Source organism: Pogoniulus pusillus, chromosome 33, assembly GCF_015220805.1.
Source record: "Pogoniulus pusillus isolate bPogPus1 chromosome 33, bPogPus1.pri, whole genome shotgun sequence".
Classification (NCBI taxonomy): domain Eukaryota; kingdom Metazoa; phylum Chordata; class Aves; order Piciformes; family Lybiidae; genus Pogoniulus; species Pogoniulus pusillus.
Genome location: NC_087296.1, coordinates 3,755,039 through 3,782,115, shown reverse-complemented (window position 1 = coordinate 3,782,115; position 27,077 = coordinate 3,755,039). Strand labels below are relative to the sequence as shown.

At 51.1% G+C, this 27,077-nt stretch overlaps 1 protein-coding gene across 3 annotated transcripts in view; it reads left to right on the top strand.

Annotated features, from left to right (window-relative positions):
• Positions 1-27,077, top strand: part of SCML4 (Scm polycomb group protein like 4) — a 57,363-nt gene that overhangs the window by 7,213 nt on the left and 23,073 nt on the right. The window contains exons 2-5 of one of the 3 annotated variants that reach the window (XM_064170167.1): positions 11,623-11,837; positions 15,705-15,834; positions 19,504-19,704; positions 21,227-21,418. In XM_064170167.1, the coding sequence (XP_064026237.1) occupies positions 11,637-11,837; positions 15,705-15,834; positions 19,504-19,704; positions 21,227-21,418 (724 nt within the window). In that variant the 5' untranslated portion in view covers positions 11,623-11,636. The remainder of the gene's footprint in view (positions 1-11,622; positions 11,838-15,704; positions 15,835-19,503; positions 19,705-21,226; positions 21,419-27,077) is intronic. The other 2 variants (XM_064170169.1, XM_064170170.1) reach the window with 2 other exon arrangements.

Sequence of the window (27,077 nt, the reverse complement as noted above, 5' to 3'; positions counted from 1 at the left end):
AAACATTGATAACATTTATCTCCTGATTTCATCTGGCAGCCTCCACCTCTTTCCCTGTGCAGGCTGAGTGAGAGATGTGCCGAGTAACTGCCTCTTATGGCTCAGTAAATACTTGCATTGGTTTGCATATTAAGGCAGCCACGTTTACATTGTGCTGCCTAAATGCAGCAGCACGGAATAGTGCTCCGAGGGGGCTGGAGGGCCATTAGTGTGCTGAGGATTTATGTGAACGACTGCCTTTAACATTAATGGAAGTTATCTACACAAATCTCCTTGCAAAGGGGGGGACCAGACCGTAATGTATGCAGAGACACCTCGCTCCCTGCCCTGCAGCGGCTCAGAAGGCTGCGGAGCCACCCAGAGCCCGGCTCTGCCGCTGCCGCTCCGGCAGTTGCGCTCCGCACGGGGGCAGGAGGCTGCTGCCCGCGGAGGGTGCGGGACCCATCCCTGCGCGCTCAGAGGCGGCTGCAGTCCCTGGGCCGGAGAAAAGTTGTGCAGAGCTGACTCCTTGATGAAGCACTTGGGGGAAGGGGCAGCTGTGCTGGGTGGGATGCAAAGGCTGGGAGCAGACAGGTTCCTCTGTCCCTTGGAAGCTGCTGTGCAGCTGGAGGAAACCAGCTCCCTCTTTCCCACCCCAAGGCCTGCTGCAAGCCCCTGTGCTGCCAGGAAGGGCTTTCAGGAGAGCTTGCAGTGACCTTTCTGGCTTCATCAGGCTTGGCTCTCCTGCCACTTACCCTCTCAAGTGGGCAGGTCAGTGATAAGCATGGCATGGGTTCTACCCATGCATCAAATCGTGTGTCCCTTCCCCCCACATGGCCATCTCCACTGCAGCACTGGGAGCTTCACTGCTGGCTGCCTGCAGCCCTCAGGGGCTGCTTGCCTGGCCGTGCCAGTCCTCTGGGATAGGCTGGCTTTGAGCTGTGTGGTACTGGAGGAGACTCCTGGCAAAAAGCTTCAACTTCAGAAACATTTTTAATATTAGAATTGGTAAAATCCCTGCAGTCTGAGGTGTTTCACCACTTGCACTGAAATCACCTGCCAGCTGCTGATTCCTAATGAAAAGAGGTTATTAAACTGGGAGGCAATGCTGCAAAACATAGCTGACCCTTCATCCTTACCCATTCCCCCACAGTTAGCAGTGTCAGTCTCTGTGGACAGCAGGGATGGACACTGAGCTGGCAGAGGAACTCAGTTACTTGTCATTGCTGGAAAGAAAGATCTGCTCAGGTGAGCTCCCATCAACCTCGTGGCAGGGCTTAGAGTGTGAGCAGCAAGAATGTCTGTCCAGGGAAGGGCTGATGCAGGTGTTTGTCTACCTGGGCAGGCAAGAGACTGTGGTCGTGATGAGGAGGATGATAGTGAGGTTGTGGAGCATGTTCAGAGAAGGACAATGAAGCTGGTGAAAGGTCTGGTGGAAGCTGCAGCACAGGAGGTTCCAGCTCAACACAAGGGGGAACTTCTTGACTGGAAGGGTCCCAGAGCACTGGCACAGGCTCCTCAGAGAAGTTGTGGAGTCTCCTTCTCTAGAGGCTTCCAAGGCCTGTCTGGCTGTGTTCCTGTGTGACCTGAGCTAGCTTGTATGGCCCTGCTGTGGCAGGGGGGTTGGACTGGGTGATCTCCTTGGGTCCCTTCTAACCCCTGACATCCTGTGAGCCTGGGATATATAACAAGCCTGAAACCTTTGTGTTAGTTGCCCTCCAAGCTGGTTTGAAAGCCTGCCTCCTCCTGAGAGGCACAAAGGGACTGAGAGTGCATTCAATGGGACCTTTCACCTGGGGTGTGTGTGTTTTTTTTTAGGGAGCAGCAAAAGCTGACATTCAGTCAGGATCATTTTGCAGAGCCTCTAGCCCGAGGTGTGCAGGTGGTGACACACAAACCAGCTGCTGCGGTTTGGTTCTGCATACTGAGTTTTCAGGTGGTGAAAATAGGGTTGTTGCCAAAGACAGTGTTAAAATCATCTAGGAAACAGGAAATTAGGAGGTGTCAGAGAGGGAAATGGATCAAAACAGCTCTGAAGAAGTGGAAGTTGTATGTTTAGTTAGAAAATTAATTGCAGATGCAATCCAACAGGGGCAAACTTTGCTCCTGGGGGCTGTGTGCTTCTGAAACCAGCTCTGGCTAGCAGAGCTCTGCTCCACGGTCACAATGAGTCTCACCTCACTAACTCACCATGTGATGCTCCTACTGCTCAGTCTTAGCTCTGGGATATAGAAACAGAATCAACCAGGTTGGAAGAGACCTCCAAGATCATCCAGTCCAACCTAGCACCCAGCCCCAGACAATCAACCAGACCATGGCACTAAGTGCCCCAGCCAGGCTTGGCTTCAACACCTCCAGGGACAGCAACTCCACCACCTCTCTGGGCAGCCCATTCCAATGCCAATCACTCTCTCTGACAACAACTTCCTTCTAACATCCAGCCTAGACCTCCCCTGGCACAACTTGAGACTGTGTCCCCTTGTTCTGTTCCTGGCTACCTGGGAGAAGAGCCCAACCCCACCTGGCTACAGCCTCCCTGCAGGTAGTGTAATCTAAAAGTGCAGCAGCTCGCTGAGGATCAAGGATAAGTTGATGTGAGCACTGTATGAAATTCCTGCCCTCTAAGAAAAGTTATTTCCCTGCTGACTTCTGCAATATTGCTTCTTTGGATTTAAGGGGTTAATTTATGTCCTGAGACAAAAAAAAAAAAGGGAAAAATAATCTGTAGATGGAGTCTCTGCTGGTATGCACTGTCCAGTTAAGTGTGGTGGTGGAGGGAAATGATCCCAGAGGCAATGGCTGGCTGTTACTGGTGAGAGAAAGGGAGGCAGAGAGTGGGGGGATGGGGGAGCAAAGGGAGCTTGCCCCTCGAGGGTCCCCAGCATGCCATGCCATTTGTCTGGGGGAGGAGGAATAGTGGAGTGCTGCTTTGGTGCTCAGACTACCTGGAGAGGACATTTTAATGAAAAAGGGATGTGTCCCAAATGGGCACATCAGGCCTGAGGGTTTCATAGCATCCTCCTTGGACTCCTCCCCCTGTGGAGGTCTCAACCACCTCCCTGGGCAACCCATTCCAGGCTCTCACCACTCTCATGCTGAACAACTTCCTCCTCATGTCCAGTTTGAATGTTGCCAGGGATGGAGCGTCCTTTAAAGTGAGTTAGCAGCTCTGTGAGGCTGATCCCATTTATGGCATACACTGAATGAACATGTCCCATAAACATAAAAGCTATAAAAAACTGGGATGAAGGGAGGGGAAAAAGCAAGCCATTATAAAATAAGAGGCCAGATTATTGTCAGACAAGTGAGAGGGGGAAAAAATGAGTATTAGCCAATTAGAGACTCAGCTGGAGAAGTGAAATGGCTACAACATAAACGCTGCTCATTGCACATTCATTTGTTCCAAATCTTTGCCCCTGACAATTTAACAGGGAGCAGAAAGGATTCGTGGCTTGTGGCTGATGAAAGCCTCTGGCTTCTGTGCCAGCAGAAGAAAGTAGCTGCATTCAAAAGAGGAGTCAGTGCTGTCTTTGCTGGCCTGAAGGCTGTCGATAAATAGGGTACTGCTTTGTGTGCCCAGAGTTCAAGGAGGGTGAGCTTGTTAACTGTGCAAGTTCTCTGCTAACAAAGTTAATGGCAGGAGGGGAGTCCTGGAAAGCAACCTGCAAATTCCATTGGCCAAGTGTGTGATCAGGAGCCAGGGTGTTAGCAGCCAGCACCTCCTCGGCTGCCTGCATGAACCAGAACCTGCTAGCATAGAAAGCCCAGTTTAAACTGAACTGCTGCTTCAGAAGCACAGCCTCATTTGACAGGCTGCAGCCCTGTCAGGGCCACAGGCATTCCTGTACTGGCAGAAATATTTGCTTTAGTGCCTTCTAATTATTTAACAGCAGGCACCCTGGGGATCCTCACACCCCCAGAGTTTGGGGGTTGAGGAGTTGGAGGATCTTGGTGTTGGAAGTCGTGTCTGGTAATTCAGAGGGAAAGGAGTGGGTGTGCTTTGCATTGCACTTCTCCCACTCACTGGAAAAGTCATTTGGTCCCAAGACTGCAGATGGCCAGAGGCAGAGCAGCTGGAGGGCCTGTGGGATGTGGCTGCAGCCAAGTGCAGCTGGGAAGCTGGCAGCCCTCTGTCGCTCCTCCCTGCATCCAGGGGGCTGCTGCTGCAGCATGCAGCATCTCACCAGCCTCCTGAGCAGGAGGTAACAGGCTGCAGGGGCAATGGGGGGAGGGCTGGCACCCTCTGGAAAATCTGCAGCCTGGCAGTGCTGAGGGGAGGACTCTCAGGTGAGGTGAGGTGAGGTGATGAGGCTGGAGGCAGGCTGATAGGGAGGCTCGGCGAGCAGGGATTGCAAGGCTGTAGGCATAACTACTTGTACAGTGAATACCAAACTTAGCATGCTCAGCTCTACATCTTGCTTTCCCAAGCTTGCAGAAGGTTTGCACTGGTCAGGTCCTGGACTGCTCCACCAGCAGTTCACTACATTTTCCCACTTTTGGGCTCCCCGGTTTAAAAGGGAAGAAGATCAATGGGATCCTGGGGTGCATTAGGAGGAGAGTGGCCAGCAGATCAAGGGGAGTTCTCCTTCCCCTCTACTCTGCCCTGCTGAGACCTCATCTTGACTACTGCCTTCAGTTTTGGGCTCCCCAGTTGAAGAGGGACAGAGATCTGCTGCAGAAGGTCCACTGGAGAGCTATGAGGATGATGAGGGGACTGAAGCACTGCCTGATGAGGAGAGGCTGAGGGACCTGGGGCTGCTTAGTCTGGAGAAGAGAAGAGGAGAGAGGATTTAATCAATGTTTATAAACATCTGAGGGCTGGGGGTCAGGAGAGGGGGAGGGGACAGGCTCTGCTCACTGCTCCTTGGGGTAGGACAAGCAGCAATGGATGGAAGCTGCAGCACAGGAGGTTCCAGCTCAACACAAGGAGGAACTTCTTTACGGTAAGGATTCCAGAGCCCTGGCACAGGCTGCCCAGAGAGGCTGTGGAGTCTCTTTATCTGGAGCCTTTCAAGGCCTGTGTGGATGTGTTCCTGTGTGACCTGAGCTAGCTCATGTCATCCTGCTGTGGCAGGGGGATTGGACTGGATGATCTCCTGGGGTCTCTTCCCCTAATATCCTGTGAGAAGAAAAGAAACCCCCCAGCAGTGCTCTCTGTCATCCATTCTTCTGCTGAGAAACACAAGTGCTCAGAACACAGACCAGGCACTCTCACGCACTGCTCAGCTCTCGCTTCTGTCCCTCTCTCTGGCGCTCTGCTCTCTGCCGTTGCCTCTGCCTTAACTCTTTAATCCAACCCAACCTTTTCCCCCTCTAACCTCCTCGTTGTCTTTTTGGCTTCTCACCTCAGATCTCTCCAGGTTTACCACGTGAGACATACGTGGGTTGGTCTGGTTACCTCTGAAGGGAGGGAAAGAGGGAGGTGGCGGTGGGGGGTGGTTGGGTCGGGAGCCCTCCTGGCAAGCTGATTGTTTTGGGAGGGATTTTATGTTTCTGTGTTCCCTTTAACTTGTATCTAACTGTATATGTTTGAGTACCTGCTTGTAAATCGTGCTAAGCTGTAAATAGAGCTTCACCCTTAACTCCCAGCTGGCTAAGGCTAGTCTGGGTGATTTCAGAAGTGTGGGGAGGGCAGGGAATGCCCAAACCATCACACCCAGTCTGAGGCAAAGACCTGCAGGAGGAACTCCATCCTCTCCTGCAGCTCGTTGAGGCTGGAGCCTGACTACAGCCACTTTTTACCCTTCTTTCTCTGCAATGCAGTGATGCACATAACAGAGGGAAGAAGCAGGAATTGCCTTTGCTTTCTCCCTTTTTGTGCACACTTGGCTTGCCCACCCCAGCAGAGTGACCCCTGCCACTGCCGTGGCCTCCTTGCATCCATCTCTCACATCTCTCCCTTTGGTGCTCTGCCTGTGCCTGCTCCCCGTGGAGTTTCATTGCCTCGATCCCCCGCCACAGGCTGCTCATCCACCACAAAAACATCAGGCCAAATGAAGAAAGGTAAGACCAGGGGGCAAGGCTGGCCTCAGCTGCTCCTGGGGGCCCCATTCTCGCCAGGGTTTTCGAGTTCTTCTGGCTCATTAAGCAAACCTGAGTGCGAGAAGGCAGGCAGCTACTGCTCTACCTGCTGTCACCAGGGTGCTATCCTTCAAAGCAACACCTCCTCAAGGACAGCACTGCCACTGCTGCTGAATTTAACTTAAAGCAAGGGGGGAAAAAAATCAGGCTGCTAGAGGGAACTATTTTTGCTTTCTTTTGCTCATAGTAATGAGGGGAAGAACAGACACCACCGATATTTTTTTGCTCTGGATTTTGGAGCTCCCTGCCCCTTCATTAAGGCATCCAGGTGGTGAGAGGGAGAAGAGGGCAGGCTAGAGCAGTGGACACTGCTTGTGTAAGGGCCAGTCCTTTCCCACTACAATGCAGTGACTGAAAATGTCAGCCCCAGCTCTGCAGGGCTTGCCCTCAGAAGCTGAAGCCCCCTTCTGAAGAAGATCATAGATCATAGAATCAATCAGGTTGGAAGAGACCTCCAGGCTCATCCTGTCCAACCTAGCACCCAGCCCTGTCCAATCAACCAGACCATGGCACTAAGTGCCTCAGGCAGGCTTTTATTGAACATCTCCAGGGGTGGTGACTCCACCACCTCCCTGGGCAGCCCATTCCAGTGGATCTGCCACTTGTGAGCCTGGAGGGGCCAGCAGAACACTCCTGGCAGAACTCATTGTTGCTTTCCTGCTCACTGGAACATGGTTTTCTCAGTGCTTTCCAGGGCTCATGAAGAAGCCTTCAACTGTCCTCTACCCTTTTTTTTTTCCCCCTCCACAGATATTGCCTTGTGGTGGTGATTGGGATACATTTCATGTAGAAATTCTCTTCCTGAGGTAAAAAATGGTGGTCAGCAAATGGGTTTTATGTAGAAATTCTCTTCCTGGGGTCAAAAGTGGTGGCTGAGATATGAGGGTTTGGTAGACATTTTCTTCCTGGGGTCAAATGTTCTGGTTGGGTCAAGTGTTTTATGTAGAAATTCTCTTTCTGGGGTCAAAAGTGCTGGTTGGGATATGGAGTTTTGGTAGAAATTTTCTTCCTGGAGTCAAAAGTGGTGGTTGGGATAGAGGTATTTGGGTAGAAGTTCTCTTCCTGGGGTAAAAAGTGGTGGTTGGGATGGGTTTTTTTTTGGTAGAAATCCTCTTGCTGGGGTCAAAATGGGCAAGAAAATCCCTCCAACATTTAAATCCCCAATGAAATAAGCAAGAAAAGAGAAAAATCATTGCAATTCTCTGTGGAAGAACTTCACAGCAGGGCCAAAAGTTGTCCTGACCTTTCTTTGAGCAATGGTGAAATGAGTGCTCTCTGTGCAACACCATCAGGCAGTCACATCCAGGCATGCAGAGGATACTGAGTTATTGCTTTTATAAGCAGGAATTCCCACTGCCTGCTCCACCAAACACTCACCTTTCATCTACTGTGTGGTGCTTCCTTGGTACCTGTGATGGTGTGTAATGCCTGAGTATCACCCGAGAGGAGCAGGCAGGTGTAAAGCTTTGCTTCCAGATCAAGCAGTGCTGCTCATTTTGATCACCTACTCCACATGCCATCATCTGCAAGTGGTCACAGTCGAAATGCTGCCCTGCTGTGCACAGAGAAGGAAAAACAGTCCTGTTACTGGCTGAAAAATATCCTCTCCCTCCCATCTAATAACCTGCTAATCCCCTACAGAGTGCCCTTTGCTGAGCAACAGCTGAAGGAAAGACAGAGAATCATAGAATCAGTCAGGGTTGGAAGGGTCCACAAGGATTATCTACTTCCAACCCCCCTGCAATGGGCAGGGACACCTCATGCTAGATCAGGCTGGCCACAACCTCATCCAATCCTGCCCTTAAACACCTCCAGGGATGAGGCTTCTACCACCTCCCTGGCCAATCCCTTCCAGGCTCTCACCACCCTCATGCTGAACAACTTCTTCTAACATCCAGTCTGAATCTACCCATTTCTGGCTTTTTTCTATTCCTCCCAGTCCTATCACTCCCTGACTGCCTAAAAAGTCCCTCCCAGCTTTCTTGTAGCTTCCTTCAGATACTGCAAGGCCACAATAAGGTCACCTGGGAGCCTTCTCTCCTGGCTGAACAGCCTCAACACCCTCAGTCTCTCCTCACAGGAGAGGCTTCCATCTTTCCCACCCCTGGCTGTTGGGTTTGTAGATCTGAGACACATGAAGCTCTGCAGCAGCAAGCGTTGGAGGCAAGGCTGTAAGTGCTGGCAGGGGTGCCTGGTTCAGAGTCCTTCTGCAGCTGGGCTGGGAGCATTCCCCTTCAGGTGCTGTGAGATAGGCACATTGCTCAGCTGGAGGAGAGGAAATGGCCTCAAGCCAGGGGAGATTTAGGCTGGATGTTAGGAAGAACTTCTTCAGTGAAAGAGCAGTCAGGCATTGGAGCAGGCTGCCCAGGGAGGCGCTGGAGTCACCATCCCTGGAGGTGTAGATGTAGCATTTCAGGACATGGTTTAGTGGGCATGGTGGTGTTGGGTTGGTCACAGAATCACAGAAATATTCAGGTTGGAAAAGTCCCTCAGGATCACCAGGTCCAACCAAAATCCCTACTCTACAAGGTTCACCCTAAACCATATCCCCAAGCACCGCATCCGAACGGCTTTTGAACACATCCAGAGTTGGTGACTCCAGCACCTCCCTGGGCAGCTCACTCCAGTCCCTGACCACTCTTGCTGGGAAAAACTGTTTCCTAATATCCAGTCTAAACCTACCCAGTGGCAGCTTGAGGCCATTCCTTCTTGTTCTATCACTAATTACCTGTGAGAAGAGATCAGCACCAACCTCTCCATGGCATCCTTGGCTGGACTTGATGACCTTAGAGGCCTCCCTCAGCCTTAATGATTCCATGATTGCATTTTTGCAGCTCCCTTTGGCTTAAGGCACAAAGAGCTTGTTCCTTCCCTAAGCATCATGCCTGTGCCAGTCCAGCCATGGCTTTGCATGAGCTCTGGTGTAAACCAAGCTGAAATGATTATCCTCTGCAATTGCTGGTATAAAACTTGATGTGACATTTTTACCTCCAGCCCTTGCAGTTGCTGGAGCACAGGTTAAAAGCTGCATTTATTGCAGGTGTTTATTTTTTGATTAAGAACAGGTCTTTGCAGTCCATCAAAAATACTCAGTTTGGGAGGACATGCACTGCAGCTCTGCTGGCAGCTGTAGCTGGCAGCACCTTGGGCTGTGCTGCTAATCGTACACCAACACATGATGCAGGGCAAGCACAGGCTGTTAGAAACATCCTACAGGTCACCAGTGTTGGTCTTGGACATATTCTTCCATCTACCCCTTTCTGCCCTTCCATGGGAGCAGGCTACTGTGCACAGGGTGGGCCTGAGCATCCTCTGGGGTGATGGCAGAACCTCTGCTGCCTGCAGGGAACAAGGCTTCACCTTTCCTGCAGCACTTGCCCAAGCATCAGGGTGGGCAGAGGCATTTCTCTGCTGCCTCCTCTCTCAGATCTGGTGGGGCAGGCCTGGAAATCAAGTTTCCAGCTGCTAATCTCTGAGGGACAAGTAAGGAAAGGTTACCCAGGGTCTAGCCCTGCATTAAGTGATGAGAAGCCATAAACCTAAAGCAGTTTCCTGCTGTTATTTTTAAACTAAGGACAGGAAAGTGATAGACCCAGGTCAGACTGAAGCCATCCAAAACTAGTGCCTTAGGAGAAGCACAAGGACAGGGAAAATGTGCACTGACTTCCCTCCCAAAATACTCTCCCAAGCTGTTTGTCCTCCAGTGATCTCCTGAACTGAGGCAGTGCCTTTGGTGCTAGACTGTAATTTCCTTCCTTGAACTTGCCTTTAAATTGCATCGAGTTCTCTTACCCTGCCCTGGGGCCAGCAAGCTTCCCAGCTGCTGAGCTCTGGGTCAAGCCCAGGCTGTGGCAGCAGCTGAAGCTGCCCCAGGAAAGTCTTCTGAGGGAACTCTGCCTTTGTCAGGCAGCAGTCAAACGAGCCCTTGTGTCCTGCTCTCTCCAGCCACATCACGACTGGGCTGTGTGTGTTTTCCCAGCCTGCCCAGGAGCTTCCCCTGGGCTGTCAAAGGAGGTCATGCTCCCACCTTGCACTGCCAGAGGCAATTGTTGCCTGCCTGCTGTCTGCCTCCACTGTTGAGGACCACGCTTGCCTTCCAGGTTCTGCAGCAGCATCACACAGTAAGTGCCACCAAAGGCACTCTCCAATTCCTTTAGCAGGTAAGAAAGGAGAATCAAGTTGTGTGTAATTAAGTGCAGTACCAGTAGCTTATCCACTGCAGTTGACTTCTTCTTTTTGCTGTATCAATTCACTGAGATCATTCTGGGCACAGTTCAGTAGGGTACTGTGTCTCCTTTGAGGAGAGACTTGAGGGAGTTGAGGCTGTTCAGTTTGGAGAGGAGAAGGCTCTGAGGTGACCTTATTGTGACCTCCTAGTATCTTAAGGGGACCTATAAGAAAGCTGGGGAGGGACTTGTTAGGCTTTCAGGGGGGACTGGAACAAAGCTAGAAATGGGGAGATTCAGACTGGATGTTAGGAAGAAGTTGTTCAGCATGAGGGTGGTGAGAGCCTGGAAGGGGTTGGCCAGGGAGATGGTAGAAGCCTCATCCCTGGAGGTGTTTAAGGGCAGGACTGGATGAGGCTGCGGCCAGCCTGATCTAGCATGAGGTGTCCCTGCCCAGGGCCACGACCACACATTTTCTGAGCACCTCCAGCAGCCTGTTCCAGTGCTATGGAAGCAGAGAATCTCCCCCCACCCCAAGCTACAGATCCCTGTCAAAAGAGGCCTCTGTGAGGTGGTGCCCTTCTCACTCTGGCAGTGAGCAACCCCAATGTCATTCCCAGCAATGCCAGCTCTGCTCAGTCCAACCACATTGGCTTCTGAAGCTGAGGTTTTAAGAGTAGTGAGAAATGAGTAGATGTAATAGTTTGCAGATCTGGGATAGATTTGTCATTGTTTGTAGTAACAAAACTTTGTAGCTGTTTGCAGTAACAAAGCTTTATGTGCTATATATATGTATATAGGTCTGTTGAGCTTAGAGGATGCTCTTGGAGCACATCTTTAGGCTTCCTCTGGAGCTGAGAGGGCTATGAGTGTGCTCTGTGCGGAAGGAGAGCAGAGTCTTCTGTTATCACTGGCCTGAGGGAACATGAAATTGATATAATCAGCCACTGCAAAGCTTATCATCTAGGCATGAGAATTGCTGAGACCCTGATGGCTAACACTGTGTGCAGGCAGGACTGGGGCTGGTTCTCTGCCCAGGTGCAGGAAAGCAGATGCCTGCACAGACCAAAGTCTGCAAATGTATTTCTGCAGTCTGAGGGATTTTACTGACCTTTGCTAGAACCTGAGCCTTGCCAGAAGCTGTGAAGGGTCCTGTATATTCCCTTGGTGTTCTGTCTGGGGTTGTGTAATTGTGGCTGCTCCCTCCCTGGAGGTGTTCAAGGCCAGGTTGGATGGGGTCTTGGTTGACCTGTTCTAGCGGCAGGGGGTTGGAACTGGAAGAGCTTTGAGTTGCCTCCCAACCTAAACCATTCTATGATTCATTCTCTGATTCTGTGATGAATAAATAAACCCCTCTCTTTTCTTTTTCTTTCCCCTCTCCCTTCTGGTTGATCAGCAGCCCCAGGGCAGATGAGTCACCTGCCGTGCCTGTCCCCCAGCCTGGAGCCTGGGGAGATGCCATCCCCCAGAACGGTGGGGAGGAAGCGCGGGCGGCCCCCGCTGCAGCCGGCGCCCATCAAGGTGGCCGTTCACAACCTCTACTCAGCTCCAGCAGGTGCTCTGCCAGTCGTGAAGATCCCAAAAAAGAGAGGGAGGAAACCCGGGCACAAGGTAGATGTGTGATTTCCATCCTCCTTCTCCACCTCCTGCTGAGTTCAATGCATTTCCTCCTAGACAGGACTGGAATGGAGGCAAAGCTGGGCAGGTGTGGGGCAGAGCGACGGAGCAGTGCTCCAGGTGAGGTCTCCAGAGCAGGCAGAGAGGCAGAACCACTTCTCTGCTTCTGCTGGCCACCCTTTTCCCTTGGAGCTGAGATGATGTTCTTTCTTGTTGAGTGATGACAAGGAGCAAGACATCCTTGTACAACTTGAGCTTCTGGAGCTGACACTTGTCAGCTGTAGCATCCGTGGCATCTGGCCTGGCACTGCAGATCTGCCCCATGGGGTTTGTACACAAAGTGACATTTGCTGTGAGGCACTACTACACGCTGAGGTGACCCCTTCTCCATCAAAACCACTCCCCCAGAGCGAGTCAAAGGTTTCATTTGGGGAGCTCTAGCTTGCTTTTAATTAGCTGGTTAATTGTACAGCTTCCAGACAGCGTGGGACCTAAAGGCAGCTTCAGAAACGACTCCCTGCCCAAATGGCAGGCAACCAGATTCTTTACAGCAAGCAGATAGCTGAATTATTACAGAACAGATGGAAAAATACTTCTGCATTTTTAGCAAACAAGGAATTTACAGCTCAGATTGAAGTTTATTTTGACCAAGATGTGAACAACAGACATCCCTGATCACACGCTCTTGGTAGCCAGATGACCTATTGCCTGTTTCCATCAATATTAAAGAGGATATCCAGGCCATTCTGAAATGGCATTTCAGCAGGCTTCACCACCAAGCAAGGACCTTTTTTCTCTCCTGTTTAGGTTTTTTTTTTGCAGCTTTGATTAAAAAATGTCATCAACTGTTTTCCCCAAACCTGTTTTGCACTCGATGCAGAGCTGCTTGCCATAAGATGATCCATTTTCCCTCAGTGCAATATTCCTTCTGACTCTCTAAATCTCTAGGAAGAAGTCTATTCTGGCAGCCAGGAGGGAGGTTAGGAGATGGATTGGTTGTATTTCTCAGGCTGTAAGTGAGGGGCAGCCCTGAAGAGCTGTCTGGGAAGTTAAAGAGAAGGCTTCATGAGCATCCTGGGACACACACACACACTCTGTGTCAGAGGACATTGGAGTGACATGCACAGGGCAGTGCTGCACCAAAGGGCACCACATCCTGCCAAGAGGGCAATGAAGTGATGGCCTCATATGAACAGCCCAAGGGCAGTTTGTGCCCCATGCTACTGCACCAGGTTCTGCCTCTGGAGGTGGCACCAGCCCAGGGTAAGTGGTCAGCCAGGACCTTGCAAGCTGCTGTCAGACAGGGTGGGTAAGTGAGAGCTGCCCTGTGCAGGACAACACATGGAGTGACAATTTCCATTACAGGGCACAGGTTCCCCTGCAGCCTTAGAAGTCTGGGGAGGTGGTTACATCCCTATCCCTGATGGTATTTAGAAGACACAGAGATGTGACACTGAGGTTTGGCACCAGGCTTGGCAGAGTCAGATTGGGATTGGACTCAGTAACCTTAAATGTCTTTTCCAACTGAAATGGTTCTGTGGTTCTAAGTCACTCTTAACAATGACAAATAAGCAGGATTTGAACACACTGGGATGAAGTTTGCACAGACAGCCTGGCAGTGCCCTGGTTACTCACCCATCCTGTGACCCAGCCTTGGATTTCAAGGTTGCATTCATTCTGATAAGGTTACCTGCCTCATTTGCTGCAAGGAGGAGGCTTCCTGCAGACTCCCCTGTGTCATTTGCTGTGTGAAAGGAAGGTATTGCATGACACAGGAAAAGGTGACAAAGATCTTGGGCTTCATTTTGCCTTTGCCAGCACAGTGCTGAACACCTCTCTGCTGTGGTGACTGATCTGAGCCTTGGCTTGCCTCATTCTGAACCAAATGCAGAGAGAGCACAGGGCATAGCCAAGAGCCCCAAAATACGTACTTGGGAGCTGTGTGCTTCCTTAGTATGGAATTAATGGCAACTTCTGTCCAGTCATCAGGAGTCCACACTGCAGGATTACACTCACCTGGGCACTCATCTTGGTGCACATCTGCAGGAGCTGAAGGTGTTTTACCCTCAACAGCAAAAGCTCCCATGGCCAAGAGGTGCCTCTGTGCTCCTGGCTGGAATGGCACAAGCCTCACTGGAGGGGATGAACTGTAGCCTTTACTGCTATGTGTTTTGTTAGGAGGAGGAACAACCAGTACAGGAGAACTAGGAGGAGCCTTGAAGATGAGGACCAAGTGGTTTAAGAAAAGGACAGGGAGATTTTGCATCATGGTTCATCTTCTTCCCTGTGTATTATGTTGCACAAGCTGGCAGAGAACTTGTTCAGAAGGGGGGAAAAAAAAGCTGTCTGTGAAATGTTCTTCCTTGTCTTTCATGTGCTTTGGTGTGGGATGACAGAAATACCAGCTAGATGAATCTAGATACTCTGAAGGGCTGTATGGATTGTAAAGAGGGGCTCTAGGACTCAACAGGGTCCTTCTTGTCCTTGGCATAATCAGACTGGCATCAATGGCACCAAAGTTCTTGCTCCCTCTGCATCTAATGCACTGAGACTCTGGTGAAGTAGGCACATTTGTCCCTGATTAGCCTTCTCTGATCTCTTTTCCATGGTAGAAGGCCTGCAAGAGTGGGAGGGTTAGTTGTGCATCTTGTTTTTATGCAGCCATTGCCTCTTATACCTCGTGCTGTGCATATTAAAACTTATGGCATCCAATCTCAAGAGCTGATCTGAGCTCCTTACCACAAGGATTCCCCAAAGTCTTCTGACAGATTTTGTCTGTCTCCTTTTCTCTTTTCTCTTCACTGCTTCTTTTCACTTCCATGTGTAAGTGGTCTCTACTGCCAAGCTTTCAGCCAGTCAGCTGGTTGCTTGGGTAGGCTTTTGAACAAAGAGTCTTTGAATGAAATACTTTGAGATTTGCACTTAGAGATACCCAGACTTTACTCAGGATTTCAGTGGCCAGGATGTGCTCAAGCCGTGTTTGTTGGTGTGTTGTCTTTGTAACCAGGCATGCTTTTATTTTAATCCAATGAAGGCAACAATTCTGTGATTCTGTGACTCTAAATATATCACCCAGGCAGCTGTGTGCTTGCCTCTGCTTCCCTCACCACTTCCTTTCATAGTGGAGCGAAAAGCACGAGTGATACCTTCAGGTCACATCCATCACATCGGCCCTTTATAATATGAAGACCTGATGATCTGACTGGTGGGACACTCCCAGGTACCAGCAACATAAAGACATGGTGATATTGCATCCTAAATTCCCATTGTGTTTCACTTCTCCAAGCTGGGCTGCAGATCCCAACGACTGCTGAGTGCAACAGTGCAGCAGTTTGTATTTACTACCCAATAACAGCACATTGCAGACCACGGGCTGAGCTTATTTACATGGGTGTCAGCCCAAAGTAGGCTCTTGGTGCTGCTGGCTTTACACAAGATCTACATGCCTGTAAGCAGGAGCAGAATTTGGCCCTAAATTATGATGTAGTTAAAGGCCTCATGTTTTCTGAGTTGCAGAGAATTGTTTACACCCACATGAAATGGGTCGTAAAATGCCATTGCGCTGATTTGAGTAGAGTGTTAGAACCAATTTGCTCAGGTGTAAATAACTACCCGGTGGGTGGCATAATATTTGCATCCTGGAGCTTAAAGCATTGCTGTCTGCTGCAAATCAGTCAGGCTTCAGGCTCCAGTATTCTCCCGGGAGCAGAAGGGATGCTCCCGGCCAAGCAGAAAGTGATGCAATAGCAGATTGCTAATGAAGAGGAGTTCATGGGGTGTGACATACATGGAACAAAGCTGGCCTCTCCTGTGTATATTTTCATTGCCCAACTGGTTCTTTTGATTTCATATTTTTTGCAGCTGAAGTCTCGTGTCCTGATGCCTCCCTTGGCAATCTCTCCACCCAGAAGCACACCAGAGCCAGATGTTAGCTCAATCCCTCAGGATGCGGCTACGGTACCCACCTCGACCACCCCACAGGCTCTCACAGGTACCCATCTTCAAGTGCTCCTTGGCCAAGGTGGGATGAGGAACCATGTGCTTTCCAGAACAGGCAGAGCTGATGGGAGGAGGTGTGTGTGTGCAGATTAGACTGGCAAGTAGTGAGAAAGAACAGTCATGGGTCAGATTTAGGGGCCATGGCAGATCCATTGCTCTGGAAATGCAGACATCAACGTCCAGTGCTCACCCCATCGGTTGTGTTACAGTGACCAAGCTGAACCCCAGGGTGGACATGAAGCATCTGTTACAGCTGTGGGCAGAAGAAGGCTGGAGACACCAGAGGCTGACTGTGGACAGGGTTACCAACACATGGACCCCAGTGCCCTGTCACAGCAGCAGAGCTGTCTGTTTCTGACTGTAGTCGGGGAAAATGCAGCCTCCTCCTCCTTTATTTTCTCCTTTGCTTATATTACCAGGAGTAACACAGGTCGATGCTTTCAAACTGATGTAAATGAGAAGAAAATCAACAAGACAGCTGATTTACCCTGAGATTTCAGCAGAGAAATGGATTAGATAACATTAGAATCTAAACACAAGACATAAAACCCATTATTCCTTAGCTGGGATGCACAGAGGAGAAGTTTTCCATCTGCTCTGGTAGCAGACTGATACTAAACGTAGTGACAATGACAGTAATAATATATTTTATTCCCATTTATGCCTTCACATGTGAAGGCTGCAAAATGTTTGGCAAACACCAGCTGAGTGGCGTTGCACAGCATTGCCCTCAGAGGTGTGCCCTGTGCTGCTTTCAAAGGGAGGCAGGGTGGCACAGTCCACAGCCTCACCAGGTCTCTAGGATGGCTGCAGAGGCTCCTTGGGTCATTTGGGGTTCTGTGGTTGCAGTGCCACTCACCTCCGTCTGCCTGTCTCTGTCCCCCCAGCACCTTTTCTTCCAGCACCTTCCCGACGGTGCATGCAGGCTGCCACCAGAAGAGGGTTTGCAGGGGGTGGGGGCCAGCTGAAGCCAACCTAGCTAGAATCATTGAATCATAGAATTAACCAGGTTGGAAGAGACCTCCAAGCTCATCCAGTCCAACCTAGCACCCAGCCCTGGCCACTCAACCAGACCATGGCACTAAGTGCCTCATCCAGTCTTTTCTTGAAGACCTCCAGGGACAGTGACTCCACCACCTCCCTGGGCAGCCCATTCCAATGCCAATCACTCTCTCTGCCAACAACTTCCTCCTAACATCCAGCCTAGACCTGCCCTGGCACAACGTGGGACTGTGTCCCCTTGCTCTGTTGCTGGTTGCCTGGGAGAAGAGGTCACCCCCCACCTGGCTACAATGTCCTTTCAGGTAGTTGTAGACAACAATAAGGTCTGCCCTGAGCCTCCTCTTCTCTAGGCTAAACAACCCCAGCTCCCTCAGCCTCTCCTAGGACCATAAGGGCCCCCACTCCCCAGTCAGAGACCTGGGACACTGCCTGCAAGGTGCAGAGTCTCACCCCAGACCAAACCGGTGCAGATTCAGTGAGGTTTGGCATGGTGGTGAGGCAGCAAAGGTTGGACCCTGCCAGCCCCCTGCAAGGCATGCATGCTGCTGCTGTCTCCCAGAGCCTTATCCCTTCCTTTGTGTGCACCTGGGAGGTGTAAAGTGCTGCGTAAGGATGAGTGTGATCGCTGTCCTCCTCCTGCTCACCCAGCAGGTTCCGCTGCAGCCCTTCCTGCTGCCGGGTGAGGGATGGAGGAGCAGAGGGCAGGGTGACAGTGGCACTAGATTTTCATTAGGGTGATGCAAACTGTAAATTATTTCCAACTTTGCACAGCTGTCATTATGTCCTCCACTTTGCTTGATGGTTTTTTTGTCACATATCTGATTTCTGTCAGAGGGCAATGTTATATTGGCTGAAAGATGACAGCTCGAGCACACTCAGCCAGCTATTATAATACGTCTCACTTTAGCCTGACTTTAGGCTGTGTCTTAGTTGCCCTTAGTTACCACGGTGCTATCTCTGCTTCCTCCAAGATGCAATTAGTCTTAGCCAAGCTTAAAATCAGTGCACACTAGCAAGAGATCACTGGGTTTTATTTGTTTATTTAGCTGTTGCTGGCAGGCCTGATGCCGTGGAGGAAAACTGCCTTTGGAGGCAATGCTTTGGCACCACGCTTGGTAGTTAAAGAATGGTTGGACTTAGGATCATAGAATCAACCAGGTGGGAAGAAATCTCCAAGCTCATCCAGTCCAACCTAGCACCCAGCCCTGGCCAAGCAACCAGACCATGGCACTAAGTGTCCCAGCCAGGCTTTGCTTCAACACCTCCAGCCACAGCTACTCCACCACCTCCCTGGGCAGCCCATTCCAATGCCAATCACTCTCTCTGACAACAACTTCCTCCTAACATCCACCCCGGCACAACTTGTGTCCCCTTCTTCTGTTGCTGCTTGCCTGGCAGCAGAGCCCAACCCCACCTGGCTACAGCCTCCCTTCAGGTAGCTGCAGAGAGCAATGAGCTCTGCCCTGAGCCTCCTCTGCTGCAGGCTGCACATGCCCAGCTCCCTCAGCCTCTCCTCACAGGGCTGTGCTCCAGGCCCCTCCCCAGCTTTTTCATCCTCCTGTGGACGCATTCCAGTGCCTCAACATCTCTCTTGAATTGATCTTAAAGGTCTTTTCCAACCAAAACTACTCTATGGTCCTGTGATTCTATATGCATTGGGGTCTCCACAGTCTCCTCCACAGCAGCATCCCTCCTGTGCAGCACAGTCAGGTGTCTGTGGTCCCACATGGGGATTTGGCACCCTGTGTACAGTTTCCCTTTGAGGTGATGCAGTTTGCAGAGTGCTGGGCTGGACACGGATGGTCAGGAAGGTCCCAAAGATCAGAGTCTTTGCCATCACACAGTGCAACATAACCCTCCAGAAATCACAGCTGCATTAAAGCTGATGGCAGCAAGGAGCCAAAAACTCCCAACTCTCAGAGCAGTACTTCTCAGAGGACATCTCAAAGAATCAATCTAAGAACAGACAGAGAAAAAAACCAAACTGAAACACACCTCAGGCTGGAATTTACTCACTGCTGTAAGGTCAGCTCAGACACTCACCATGCTGCACATTTTTTTCTGGTCACCAGCTGCATGGACAAGGCAGTTTGCAAAAGAGCAGACCCCAGGCACATGCAGGAGCTTCTTTAGTTGCTGCATCTTATCCTCACCTGTAACACTCGGCAAGGTCTAACCTCAGCTGGCCTCACTTGGACAGTTAATAATCAGGGCAGAGAAGCTTAGTTGTGCCATGGCAGAAGTTTGGTGGTGAATGGAAGAGTTTGTGAAATGAGGCTGAGGGGAGACTGAAAGGAGGTTGCAGTGTGGTGGGTTGGTCTCTTCTTTCAGTGATAGGATGAGAGGAAACGACCTCAAGTTGCACCAGGGATGGTTCAGGTTGAATATTAGGAAAAATGCCTTTACAGAAGGAGTGGTCAGGGACTGGAACAGGCTGCCCAGAGGTGGTGGAGTCACCATGCCTGCAGGTGTTAGAAAAATGTGTAGACATGGCATTTTGGGACATGGTTTAGTGGACTTGATGGTGTTGGGTTGGATGATCTCAGAGGCCTCTTCCAACCCTAATGATTCCATGATTCTCTCCTGTCTAAACCCAACATTCGCTAGGATGCTCTCAGGGACAGTTTGTGATAACCTCGTTGGCATTTTGTGTCTACAGTCTGCATTTACATCAACAAGCAAGCCAACCTGGGGCCATACCTTGACAGAAAGAAGGTGCAGCAGCTCCCAGAGCACTTTGGCCCTGAGAGACCATCAGCAGCCCTGCAGCAGGCTGTCCAAGCCTGCATCAACTGCGCGCTGCAGCAGAAGGCTGTCTTCTCGCTCATCAAGCAGGGCTATGGAGGAGAGATGGTGTCAGGTAAAGCCTTTTTGTGAGGAGCTGCTGGTCAGTTGGGAATTGCTGGAAAGCTTAACCTGATTCTTAATCCTGACTGTCTTAGCTGTCTTGTTCACATCAGCAGGCTGGCAACCAGCTTGGAATGCCCATAGCCTGCTTGCAGACCTCTGCAAACATGAGTTCACCCTTGCCAAGCCTGGATGAGCAGGATGGTGGCAATCAGCCCAGCTGAGGTTTCACCTGGCCTTTGTCTGTAATGTTCTGTCACACTCACAGGGAAAAAATTCCTCCTCGTGTTTAAATGAAACTTCCTCTGCCTCTGCTTCCCCCCAGTGCCCCTTGTGTTGTCACTGGGCATCACCCAGCAGAGCCTGGCTCCAGCCTCCTGGCACTCACCTTTACATATTGGTAACCATTGATGAGGTCACCTCTCAGCCTCCTCCCAGCAGCACAGCCGCAGCTCCCTTGGTCTCTCTACATAAGAGAGATGTTCAATTCCCTTCAGCATCTTTGTGGCTCTGTGCTGGACTCCCTCAAGCAGTTCTATGTCCCTCTTGACCTGGGGAGCCCAGAACTGGACACAGTACTCCAGATGTGGCCTCACCAGGGCAGAGTAGAGGGGTAGGAGAACCTCTCTTGACCTTCTAACTACAGCTTTTCTAATCCACCCCAGAATGGCATTGGCCCTGCTGGCCACCAGAGCACATTGCTGGCTCGTGGTTCCCCTCCCATCCACCAGGACCCGCAGATCCTTTTCCCTTTCACTGCCTTCCAACACGTCAGTCCCCAACCTATACCAGTCCCTGGGCTTGTTCTTTCCCAGGTGCCAGACTCTATGCTTGCCCTTGTTGATTTTCATTCCATTTCTCCCTGCCCAGCCCTCAGCCTGTCCCAGTCTGGCTGAATGGCAGCACAGCCTTCTGCTGTGGCAGCCACTCCACCCAGTTTGGTGTCATCAGCAAACTTGCAGACTGTCACTCTGTGCCCTCATCCAGGGCATTGATGGATAAATTGAACAGAACTGGTCCCAGTACTGACCCTTCATACTTTACTGAACTCTGGATAGAATTCCACTGGCACAGGGGTCTATAAATGCAATTAAACCAATAAACAAAGCCCCAGGATGAAACTGGTGGCCCTGCCTCTGTGTGTGCCTTTCACTCATATCACAGCCACCACTTTGATTTTTGTCCCTCTGTCATCTTGTAAAACCTTGGCTGGTGCTGGAGGCAGCATAAAGCTCACCACTGCACATCACTTTCTTTCCCCTCCCTCAGCCCAGGGTGTCAGAATTGCCTCCTTGCAGTCACCCAGTGCAGTTTTCAGGTGGATTGATGCATCACAACTCCTCACAGTGCTGGCCATGCCACCTCCAAGGAGAAGGTGATCTGGGCCACTCAGCTCCTTAACCTCCTCCATTCTGTTTTGTGCTTCAGGTGGGAAATTGTGTAAAAACAAACACTCCTGTGCAATCTTGTCCCCTGCTGCAATCTTCCTCTGCCCTGCACCCCCACGTATTGAATTTCTCCTGCTTGTTTTCCAGTGTCAGCTTCTTTTGAGGGGAAGCAGCACCTCCTGAGCCTGCTGGCAGTGAACAGCATCGGCTACGTCCTGCGCTTCCTGAAGAAGCTCTGCCGCAGCCTCCTGTGTGACAACCTCTTCAGCAACCAACCCTTCCAGCAGCACAGCACCGGGCTGCAGAGCCCACAGCTCTATGAGGACAGGATGGAGGCAGGTAGGCTGCTTGCTCAGCTTGGGCTGAAGCAATTCCTGTGGCTTTGGTGGTCCTGTATGATAGAGAACTTCAGGACTTGAGTGCTGTGTCCACTTCTGGGCTCCGCAGTTCAAGAGAGATGTTGAGGTGCTGGAAGGTGTTTGGAGAAGGGCAGCAAGGCTGGGGAGGGGCCTGGAGCACAGCCCTGTGAGGAGAGGCTGAGGGAGCTGGGGGTGTGCAGCCTGCAGCAGAGGTGGCTCAGGGCAGAGCTCATTGCTGCCTGCAGCTGCCTGAAGGGAGGCTGTAGCCAGGTGGGGTTGGGCTCTGCTGCCAGGCAAGCAGCAACAGAACAAGGGGACACAGTCTCAAGTTGTGCCAGGGGAGGTCTAGGCTGGATGTAAGGAGGAAGTTCCTGGCAGAGAGAGTGATTGGCATTGGAATGGGCTGCCCAGGGAGGTGGTGGAGTCACTGTGCCTGGAGGTGTTGCATCCAAGCCTGGCTGGGGCACTTAGTGCCATGGTCTGGTTGACTGGCCAGGGCTTGAGCCACTTGTGTCTGCTTATCATGATGCATTGCCAGCATCTCCTGTCATCTCCTGGGGAGCCAGCACTGCTCTGCAGTAAGGTCAGCACAGGAGGGATGGAACAGAGATGAGGTTTGCCTGTGGTGGCAATGTCAAGGAGGACAGTAAGAGCCCTTCCTGCAGGCAGGTCTGCAAGGGCCCTTGCTGGGGTAGAGCTGGCACAGAAGGAGCAGGGCCATGATAAAGCACCACAGGAAGCTGTGTAGAGCAGCCACATCTTTCATTGTTTCTGTTCTCCAGCTTGTAATTGAGATGTTGTTGCTTTTAAAAGCCTGTGCTTGCAGCCCCTGTGTACCAATGAATCTAACACTTGTATTGACTTTGGTGCAGTTACTCTTGATTTACGCTGGCAGAAGCAGGAGGAGAAGCCAGCATCGTGTCCACTCATATTAATCCACTTACACCATCCAGGAGTCACCCTTTGACCTTGCCCCTGAGCTCATGCCCCACAGCCATCACTCAGCCCTGCTCACAGCAAGCTGCCAGATGCTAATGGCTGTGCACAGGCCAGGTGGGATCTGTTGGTAATTGCTTACAATGATGTTCTACAGAGCCCAGAAGTACTCAGTCACTGGGCTGTACTCAGCACTAGTCCTTGCAATGGGCTTTGTTGGCTGTGTGTTACTCTGCCTGCCCCTGAGACCCCCAACCTGCTCTGCCTGCTGTGCAGTGTGCAGGCAGGGTGAGGGACCCTCTCCATCCCTCTCCCAACACCAGTGGCTACCCTGCCTTTTCTTGGCACATCTGGGAACATTCCTCATGGCTCTTTCTCAGCTGTGAGGGGAATTTCTGGCTCATGAGAAGGGGAGCAGGAGCAAGATAGTTGCTGTGCTCCCCACAGAGCATAGCTGCATGTAGCTGCAGCAAATCTCCAGGGCTGGGGGCTAGGTTGGACTGGGTGATCTTGGAGATCTCTTCCAACCTGGTTGATTCTATGATTCTGCAAGGACACATGTGGCCATCCTGCTTCCCTGTCCTCACCAGTTGGGAAGACAAGAAGGTATGTGAATAAGGTCCTCAGCCTTGCTCCTCTCTCCATGGCCAAGCCAAATTTGCGTGGGTAGATACCACAGAGTGTCCCCTACCACTGTCCACGGGAGAAGAGTAGCTCTGCTTGTGACAGTGGCTGAAGGTAGGGCCCCATATGGAGCAGAAGCACAGCAGGACGTGGAGGTACATCAGTGCCTCCCTATGCAGGCAGGTGGGCACTCATGGGTGCCAGTCTTTTCCTGTGGGTGTCTGCTCTCTTCTCTCTAATTATGGGAGATAAAATGAGAGGAAGTGGCTTCAGGTTGCACCAGGGAAGGTTTAGGTTGGATAGTAGAAAAAAATCTCACCCGAGAGGACTCTGAAAGGATTCTCAAATGCTGCAACAGGCTCCTGGGGGAGGGGTTGAATGCCCATCCCTGGAGGTGCTTCAAAGCAGCAGAGATGTGGTGCTGAGGGACAGGGGTTAGATAATGGTTGGTCTCAGTGATCTTAATGGCCTTTGTCCAGCTGAAACCACTCCTGCCTGCAAGTATTTGAGAAGCTGGTGGGAGAAGTGCTGTAGCAATGACTCTGAGAGTGTGGTGAGCAGGCAAGACACTAGGCTGGGGCTGGACTTTTGTCACAGACTTGGCTATTGATTGTGTGGGCAAGTTCCCCTATTGACTGTGTGGGCAAGTTCCTCTTCCCTGCTGTGCCTTTATTTGAGTGTCTGTCCAAGAAGGGCAATAATTTCTGACACCAGGCACAAAAAAAGCTAGGAAGGAAGAAAAAAGAATAGCATGATAGAAACCTACACATTGTTGCAATCAATATGTTCAGTTCCAGGCACTAAATAAACAGCAGCTTAGAAATTTCCAGCCCTGAGAGGGCAAGAAAAATGATGTTTTTCCCCTTTCTAGTACTGTGGCTTGTTTAATCTTGTCTTGTTGCATGCTCCTGGCTTCCCAGTGCACTCAGAATAAATGGCTTTTACAGCTATCAATAGCTGCAGCTCTCTTCAGCATTTAATTACCTGTAAAGGCCATGTATTGCCTCATATATTCCTCTATCATGAGCATTATCCTTTAAACAATAGATACAATATTAAGGTCACTCTTAAAGAGGGAGCAGAGGAACTGCACGAACCATCCAGCCACAGCAAAGTCTGATAGAAAAAGTTTGTCTGCTCTTTTGGGTATTTGAATTGATGGCAGAGCCTGTAGTAGAGCAGAGACAGGGCAGGATGGATGCAGGCTCCTTTCCCTTTCTCTCTCCCTCTTCCCTCTTCCCCCTTCCCTCTCCCCCCTCCTCTCCCCTCTCTCTTCTTCCCTCTCTCCCCTCTCCTTCCCTCCTCTCTCCCATCCTTTTCTTCCCTCACCCCTCTCCCCTCTCCTTTCCCCTTTCCCCCCCCCTTCCCCTCTCCTTTCCCCTTTTCCCCCTTTCCCTTCCCCTCTCCTTTCCCCTTTTGCCTTTCCCCTTTCCCTTCCCCTCTCCTTTCCCCTTTCCCTCCCCCTTCCCCTCTCCTTTCCCCTTTTCCCCCTTTCCCTTCCCCTCTCCTTTCCCCTTTTGCCTTTCCCCTTTCCCTTCCCCTCTCCTTTCCCCTTTCCCTCCCCCGTCCCCTCTCCTTTCCCCTTTTCCCCCTTTCCCTTCCCCTCTCCTTTCCCCTTTTGCCTTTCCCCTTTCCCTTCCCCTCTCCTTTCCCCTTTCCCTCCCCCTTCCCCTCTCCTTTCCCCTTTTCCCCCTTTCCCTTCCCCTCTCCTTTCCCCTTTTGCCTTTCCCCTTTCCCTTCCCCTCTCCTTTCCCCTTTTGCCTTTCCCCTTTCCCTTCCCCTTCCCCTTCCCCCACTCTTCCTCTTTGGTGTCATCTCCTATTCCTCACTCCTCTCATGCAGTGCTGGGCTTTGCCCTCTGACCCCTCCTGTACCTTTTTAAGTGCTGCCATATATTTTCTGTAATGGGTTGCCCAGATGTGAACTCCATATTTTCAGCAGCATGATATCATACCTTCCTCAGAGCTCTCCTCTCCCCCAGCCAGGGCCAGTCTTTTCTCATCTCCCAGTCACTTTGAGAGGAGCCAGCCACAGCATCCAAATCCTGCTGAGAGTCTCCTTGTATGGATTTATCTTTGCCTGCATTCTGTAGCTCCTGAGCTTGGCTCCAGCTCTCCACACAAGGATGTATTTACCTGGGAGGTAGTGAGGGGGAGTGGGAGGGGACAGTTTAAAGCAGGCAGGGAAGTTACAAAATCTGCTTCTCAGCCTTCATGGAAGTTCAGATAAAAAAGCCAGGGAAACATAAAAAGAAAAAGCAGGAATGAAGAAGGAAATACTTCAGGTGAGATTAAGGATCAGCTCAATTTAGTATAAGCAGCAGAGGGAAAGAACAGAAAGATCTAAGCAGTGTTGCAGAGTGTGAAAGACAAGCCTTGGTTCTGCTTTACATCAGTTCTTAGAGGATTAAACAAAGAACTCTGTGTCTGCCAAGCAGCCCCACACATTTCTGTCATGTCAGAAACAAACCATGGACCTTATCTTCCTTACAGCTTGGGCCTGCATACATCTATCTCAAGATAAGAGCTTTCTGTGATGGATGAAGACTTTCCAGCTCTGCCTGCTGTGATTTACTCTGGGATTACTGCACTGGGCCATTCCTTTCAGTTCCATCACCCATCCAGGCAGGCAGCACAATGGAAACATGATCTCACTCCTTAGCAGGTGTTCCTACACCATGCCAACACCACTCCCTGCTGCACGCAGCTGCACCCTGCATGGCTGGGCAAGGGCTGCACCTCTTCTGTGGCTGCCATGGTTTGGATGGGCAAGGAAAGCATTACAGGGAGGGACACAGAATCACAGAATGGTTTAGGTTGGAAGGGACCTCAGAGATCACCCAGCTCCAACCCCCTGCCATAGGCAAGGACACCTCCTGCTAGAACAGGTCACTCAAGGCCATGTCCAACCTGGCCTTGAACACTTCCAGGGAGGTTGTGGATGACAGAATCACATTGGGTGATTCTGGCATCCACAGCCTCCCTGGGCAACCTGTGCCAGTGTCTCACCACCCTCACTGCAAACAACTTATTCCTAACATCTACTCTGAATCTCCCCTCTGCCACTTTAAACCCATTCCTCCTCATCCTGGCATTACAAGATCTTGCCAGTAGTCCCTCCTCAGCCTTCCTGTAGCCCCCTTCAGACACTGGAAGGTCACTCCAAGGTCTCCTCAAAGCCTCCTCTTCTCCAGGTTGCAGAGCCCAAACTCTTTCAGTTTGTCCTCAGAGCAGAACTGCTGCAGCTCTCTGAGCATCTTTGTAGCATCCTCTGGAGTGGCTCCAACAGTTCCATGTCCTGCTTGTGCTGGGGGCTCCAGAACTGCACCCAGGACTGCAGGTGAGGTCTGAGGAGAGCAGAGCCAAGGGGCAGAATCCCCTCCCTTGCCCTGTGCCCACACTGCTTTTGCTGCAGCCCAGCACAGGGTTGTGTCTGGGCTGCACTCACACTGCAGGCTCACGTTGAGCTTTTCACCACCCCAGACCCCCAGGTCCTTTTCCTCAGGGACATGTGGTTTGTGGCAGTAGAGCTGAATTGCTTCCTGCTTGCCAAGGCAGAGTGGCACAGAGCTGCATCCCTGAGGATCCACAGCATCCCTGAGGCTGCTGCAGCAAAGTGAGCAGGCAGCCCAGGGCATCTGGCAGCAGCAGCTCAGCACTGTCACGCCTGTGACTGTCAGGCTGTGGGATAACACTTGCGTGGGCGATAGGAACACACAACTGCATCCCCAGGGGACAAAAAGCAGGGCACTAGGCAGGCAGAGCAGCACTTCTGAATGTAGGCATTAGGAATGCTGAAACCATGGCCACGCTGTGGAGATAAAACCTGCAGGGAATTCTCCAGGGTTTAACTCTGAGGCTTTACTGCACCACATTTCATCTGGCTCCGTCCTTAGCTGCTCACAAATGGATTGTGGCAACTGCAGTGCTGAATCCCCCTAGGAGAAGCTGCCAGTCACTTAACATCCAGAATCTAAATTTGATGTGGTTTGGTTTGGGGTTTTTTTGTTTTTTTTTTTAAGAGAATTTTCCAAAATCCAATGCAGGGACTTCAGCAGAGGCAATTTTATTTCATTCCTT